Source organism: Cyprinus carpio, unplaced genomic scaffold (assembly GCF_018340385.1).
Source record: "Cyprinus carpio isolate SPL01 unplaced genomic scaffold, ASM1834038v1 S000006763, whole genome shotgun sequence".
Lineage (NCBI taxonomy): Eukaryota > Metazoa > Chordata > Actinopteri > Cypriniformes > Cyprinidae > Cyprinus > Cyprinus carpio.
Window position 1 is genome coordinate 171,038 of NW_024879360.1, and position 6,675 is coordinate 177,712.

Here is a 6,675-nt window from a genome sequence, read left to right on the forward strand (position 1 = left end):
AGGATATTTTTAGTTCTCTTCACTTTACAACAAATCCTTTAAATTTAACAAATTTGTCAGAACAGAACAAGAATTAAAAATATTTAATTCTAATGGATAAATAAAATTGCAGTATATAATAATATAGGCTTAGCTATAAACAAACAAAAAAATAAATAAATAATAATTTAAAGCGAACCATAAGGTAAGGTTGGGCTCTCATTCGGGAGAAATCCAAACGTTTCCATATTCGTGATGTTTCCTTTTTCAAGCTTAACTATTATTCATTAGGTAAAATAGGCTTTGTAGTTCAATAATGTTTCAGTATCAACGAAAAAATAAAAGAAATCATAATTAGCAAAAATATGCCAAAGTGGACCGCTGCTCGCGCCGAATGGCACGGTGAACGGCTACTGTTTCCAGTGAATGTGCATGAGGCACCAGCGCGATCAAACAGCTGAAACAGAAAATACTCAATTTTTGGTCACACAGTAAAGGCATAATTCAAAAATGCAAAGTGTTAGCAGTTTGAAAAATCAAGAATAATAACAGAATTAATAATAATTATTGCTAAATGCTGGTGTGATGACGATCGGGAGGACGTCATCACCAAAGCGCCCACTTAATATCTGACTGTGTTGTGGCTATGGGGAAGGAAGCAATGTGTTTAAAGTGTTCATTGATAAAATGTGTAGGGTTTATGTCCCATGGACTATGATTATCAAGAGCTGTGTGAACGTCACCTAGTAGCTAGCATATTGTAAGTATTGCCTGTAAGTGGTAGAGGCAATAATAATGAGACCACGTGTTTCACAGTACTTTATTGTATAGTATAATTTATTAATATATTTATGTATAGTTGTTGAAGATGTGTAGACCAGTCTTACCTGTCAGTTCCAGTTTGAACATGGAGTGCTCCGGTAGCGCGCGTAACCGGAGCCATCCTGTAATTAAGATCATTCCATTTTCTAAATGGGAGGGGTGCTAGGAGATGTGGTAACATATCCGTTATATGAATAAGTCAGTTTCAGTGTAATTATGTGGAATATAAGGGGTATTTTTTTCTTTGTATTAATGTGATTTTTCTTTTTGTATTTTTGGTTTGAGGCAATGTGTTCGGTGAGGTGTACATTGAGATATGTGCTCCCCTATGATTGGTTCATGCCATTATCGTCTGGCGGGAAAATAGCCTATTTAGTCAGTTTGTTTGTGGTTGTAAGGGGAGGGGGCAGAAGGCAGAAACTGTTTGATTTGAAGTACATGTCTGCTGTGAGATGTGTATGAACTGAAAGACGTACCCCTGCAAATGGTTGAGTTGTAGGTTTGGCTGTTGACAGCATTTTCCTTTGTGTTTTGTAGTTTCAGTGCTTGTTTTGTTGTATTTTTGTTACTTTCTTTTTTTTTTTTGTTTCTTTTTGAAATATCACTCTGAAGTCATCACTGATTGGCGGCATGTCTCTAATAAATTCGAGCAACTGGAAAATTACCCTGTTGTACTGAGCCTTCCTAACTCCTTCCTGGCCTCTCAGTTACTTCTACCCGACATATGGTGGCAGCGGTGTTTCCAAGCCATTAGGAGGCCAGTACACAGGAGTGCATCAAACTTGGAGGCAACAGCTGTGTTTTCTGCATTAAGACTGTTTAAGTGGTATGTGCAGAGACTGTTGTTAAAAGAGAATGCCACCTAAGAAGCAGGATAAGGCAAGAGCTGTGGAGGAGGTTGAACCACCGGATCAGTCTGAGGCTGAAGAAGTGTCTTCTGAGGGGATGTCTGATTCAGTTGCTGGGATGCTGCAAACGTTCCTGCAAAGGCAGCAGCAAAGAGAAGATCGAATGGAGAAAGAGGTGCAGCGCCAGGAGCATAAATGGCGGACTCTCCAGCATCAGTTTATTCAGCTGCAAGCCGAATTGCGTCAACAAGAGCAGGATCGACTGTCTATGGAAGGGGTGACGGTCGCCACCTCTTTACCAGCAGCTATGGCTTCCCCTTCATCTGCCTGTGTCAGCCGACAGCCCCCACATATAAACCAGGTTGATGATCTGACATCAGCGCCAGCACATGAGGTAGCAACGCAAGCAACGGGATTCACTCAGCCATGTTTTCAGTCCCCAAGAATGCTGCCATGGACTAATGATGAAGACATAGAACATTATTTAACAACATTTGAACGCATTGCTCAAGCATGCAGATGGCCAAAGCAAGATTGGGCATTGCATCTTCTTCCGCTGTTAACTGGTAAGGCGAGAGCAGCCTATGTGGCCATGGATTCTGATGATGCTATAAACTATGATGATGTTAAACAAGCTATTCTTGACAAGTTTGAAATTAACAATGAGACGTACAGACAACGCTTCAGATCGTACAGTGCCCAGGAGGATGAGACTCCAAGAGAGCTGCAAGTAAGGTTAAAAGACTTGTATGAGAAATGGATGACTCCTAAACATCGAACGAAAGAAGAGATCGGTGACCAGATTGTGTTAGAGCAGTTCCTTAAGTTACTTAGTCTAGATACGAGAACATGGGTGAAGCAGAACAACCCTACTTCATCTAGGCAGGCAGCAGAGATGGCAGAGGCCTTTATGGCAGCAAGACAATCTTTGAATCAACCCAGACGATGGCGGAACTACAGTATCAGCCCAACTGGTAAGTCTGGGGATGGTTTGAGTAGTGGTCTGACTAATTCTAACCTAAGTTCTTATGTCCCTCACGTTAATTTGGGTACAGACACTAATAAACATCAGGGAGTAGTTAATCGGTACAAGGGTAAAGCTGTAATTGTGTGTCATGCATGTGGTCAGCCTAGACATAAGAAAGTAGACTGCCCAGTACAGAAAGTTTCCAATACTCGCCTTTGTTATGTACCAAGACCATTGTTAGAGTTCAGTGATTTAGAGTTGAACAAAGACACAGTCATTGAGGTGAAGATAGGGAATAAATTCTACAAAGCTCTGGTTGATTCGGGTTCGAGTCAAACTCTAGTAAGGACTGAATGTTTGATTGAATTTGATATATCAAGTCAAAGCAAATTGAGGGTTCGGTGTATTCACGGTGATGAGAGAGAATACCCCAAGACAGACTTGGTAATTGAAATAGACAACCAGGCTTACAATTTGTCAGTTGGTGTAGTAGAGCAGGCACCATATCCAGTGATATTGGGTAGAGATGTTCCAGTGCTTGTAGATCTCTTGCAGACTGATAGGGCATTAGCAGAGGCTAGGGTTGTGACGAGAGCTCAGGCTAAGTATGATGGGACCTGTAAGCAGTCATTGAAAGATTTACCTTTTGATGTGCACCCTAAAGTAAGGAAGTCTAGACGTGATAGACGGCAGAGAAAAGTGGAGGGCACAAAAATGGTTGAAAAGTTGCCTAAACCTAGTACTGATGAAATTGAACATATTTCACATGATATAGTTCAGCTGCAGAGACCGGACAAAACACTGAAATCTCTGTTTGAAAAGGCAGAGAATATGACCTCTTCATTAATGGTACAGAAAGATCATTTTGTAATTCGGGATGACAGGCTGTATGTTCGGGGTGCTGAGGGAGAGAGATTAGTGGTTCCAGAACCGATAAGACTCAAGATGTTGCAGTTGGGGCATTCAGTGCCGTGGGCAGGACACCTGGGGCAGCAGAAAACGCTAGCCAGAATTGCCAGTAGATTTTATTGGCCTAGGCTCTACATGGATGTAATGGATTTTTGTAGGTCATGTCCGGAGTGTCAACTGGTGAGCCCAGCTAAGAAGGGTGATAGAGCACCTCTAGTCAGTCTTCCTATCATTGATGTCCCATTCTCTCGAATTGCTATGGACATTGTTGGTCCATTGCAAAGATCTAGTACAGGGAATCGGTATATTCTAGTGGGCGCAGATTACGCAACTAGATACCCAGAGGCATTTCCTCTCAAAAAAATAAAGACAAGACAAATTGTTAATGCCCTGATTCAACTTTTTTCACGGGTTGGTATACCCAAGGAAATAATTACAGACCAGGGAACAAACTTTACGTCCAAACAAATCAAGCAAGTGTATTCAATGTTGCGCATACATCCCATTCAGACCACACCTTACCATCCTCAGACTGACGGAATGGTTGAAAGATTCAATCAGACATTAAAATCAATGCTGCGCAAATTTGTGTCTGAAACAGGTGCTGACTGGGACCACTGGCTGCCTTATCTGATGTTTGCCTACAGGGAAGTCCCACAGGTTTCCACGGGATATTCACCCTTTGAGTTACTGTACGGTCGTCAGGTTCGTGGGCCGCTAGATGTCTTAAAGGAGGCTTGGGAAGCAGATAATGGAAGCGAGCACATAAACATCTTATCTTATGTCATTAAGATGCGGGAGAAGATGGATTCTATGGTGGAAATGGTGAGGAGTAATATGACAAATGCCCAGCAACAGCAAAAGCAGTGGTATGACCAATCAAGCAGGAGTAGAACTCTTTCACCAGGGCAAAAAGTCTTGCTTCTGCTTCCCACATCAGACAGCAGCTTATTGGCCAAATGGCAAGGGCCATATGAAGTGGTACGGAAATTGAGCTCTACCAGTTATGAAATCCTTCTACCTGATCGTCGAAAGAAATATCAGGTATTTCATATTAACCTCCTACGACCCTGGCATGAGAGAAAAGGCTCATGGTCTGAACAGTTGTGGGCAAGAAAAGTGGACGAAGAGGAGGAAGTAGAGGAGCAGTACTTTCCGGTGGATAAAGAAGTGCCTACTTTCCCAGCAGTTGATCATTTAACAACCAAGCAGCAGATAGAATTCCAAAAGCGGGTACCAGAGGGTTTGTTCAGCGACAAGCCAGGAAAAACAAAGCTTCTGCAGCATAACATTAGCCTTCTTAAAACTGAGCCCATCAGACAAACACATTGTAGAGTGCCTGCTCGTCTGTTACCTGCCTTGAAGAACGAAGTGAAAGTGATGCTGGACTTGGGGATCATTGAACCATCCAGGAGCGAATGGTGCAGTCCGGTTGTTTTGGTTCCCAAGAAAGATGGTACACTCAGATTTTGTGTGGATTTTTCAAAGCTTAATGCAGTTTCTGCTTTTGATCCATATCCAATGCCAAGAGTCGACGAGCTGATTGAGCGCCTAGGCAAAGCAAAGTACTTAACAACGCTTGACTTATGCAAAGGATACTGGCAAGTGCCACTGACGGAATCTGCTAAAGAATTGACTGCTTTTCGTGTTCCTTCAGGGCTGTCTCATTTCCGGTTTATGCCGTTTGGCTTGCACGGGGCAGCAGCTACATTTCAACGCCTGGTAGATCAAGTACTCAGAGGGATGGACAGTTTTGCTGCAGCTTATATTGACGACATTGTTATCTTCAGCGCTACATGGGAGGAACATTTTGGGCACCTGGCTGAAGTATTTGATCGAGTCAAGCGGGCTGGTCTAGTCGTCAATGCAAAAAAGTGCCAGATTGCTAAGCCAGAAGTGACCTACCTTGGCTATGTGTTGGGAGGGGGATCCATCAGACCACAAGTAGATAAGGTACAAGCTATCTTGTCATGTGTACCTCCAACGACAAAGAAAAGTGTGAGATCGTTCTTAGGCTTGAGCGGCTGGTACAGAAGATTTGTTCCCAATTTTGCCAGCAGAGCTGCAGTACTAACTGATCTAACTCGGAAAAGTAGTCCCATAAGAGTGAAGTGGACACCAGAGTGTGAGCAAGCTTTTCAAGACTTGAAGTTCTGCTTGTGTAAATCTCCTGTCTTGCAAAGCCCGGATTTTGACCTCCCTTTCATAGTGCAGACAGATGCGTCTGAGATTGGACTAGGTGCTGTGCTGTTGCAAGGTGAAGGACCAGATCGCCATCCGGTACAGTATATCAGCAGAAAACTGTTCCCCAGAGAGGCTAACTACTCTACAATTGAGAAGGAGGCCCTAGCTATAAAGTGGGCTTTGGACACTCTAAAATATTATATCTTATTGGAAAAGACTTTGTTTTGGAGACTGATCATAGAGCTCTGCAATGGCTTAACAAAATGAGGGACAGTAATGCAAGGATTACACGATGGTATCTTTCCCTCCAACCTTTTAAATTCAAAGTGCAATATAGATCAGGTAAACAGAATGTCATTGCGGACTTTTTGTCACGCCACTCTTGAAGAGTGGCTATCTTGAGGAGGGGGGTGTGTGATGACGATCGGGAGGACGTCATCACCAAAGCGCCCACTTAATATCTGACTGTGTTGTGGCTATGGGGAAGGAAGCAATGTGTTTAAAGTGTTCATTGATAAAATGTGTAGGGTTTATGTCCCATGGACTATGATTATCAAGAGCTGTGTGAACGTCACCTAGTAGCTAGCATATTGTAAGTATTGCCTGTAAGTGGTAGAGGCAATAATAATGAGACCACGTGTTTCACAGTACTTTATTGTATAGTATAATTTATTAATATATTTATGTATAGTTGTTGAAGATGTGTAGACCAGTCTTACCTGTCAGTTCCAGTTTGAACATGGAGTGCTCCGGTAGCGCGCGTAACCGGAGCCATCCTGTAATTAAGATCATTCCATTTTCTAAATGGGAGGGGTGCTAGGAGATGTGGTAACATATCCGTTATATGAATAAGTCAGTTTCAGTGTAATTATGCGGAATATAAGGGGGATTTTATTTTTTTATTTGTATTAATGTGATTTTTCTTTTTGTATTTTTGGTTTGAGGCAATGTGTTCGGTGAGGTGTA

At 42.4% G+C, this 6,675-nt stretch overlaps 1 protein-coding gene across 1 annotated transcript; it reads left to right on the plus strand.

The window, feature by feature from the left end:
- The first annotated feature begins 564 nt into the window (after positions 1-564).
- On the plus strand, positions 565-5,976 carry LOC122144820. Its single transcript, XM_042755995.1, has one exon. It carries the CDS (start codon positions 1,657-1,659, stop codon positions 5,974-5,976), a length of 4,320 nt encoding a protein of 1,439 aa, XP_042611929.1. The 5' UTR covers positions 565-1,656.
- Positions 5,977-6,675: the final 699 nt, after the last annotated feature.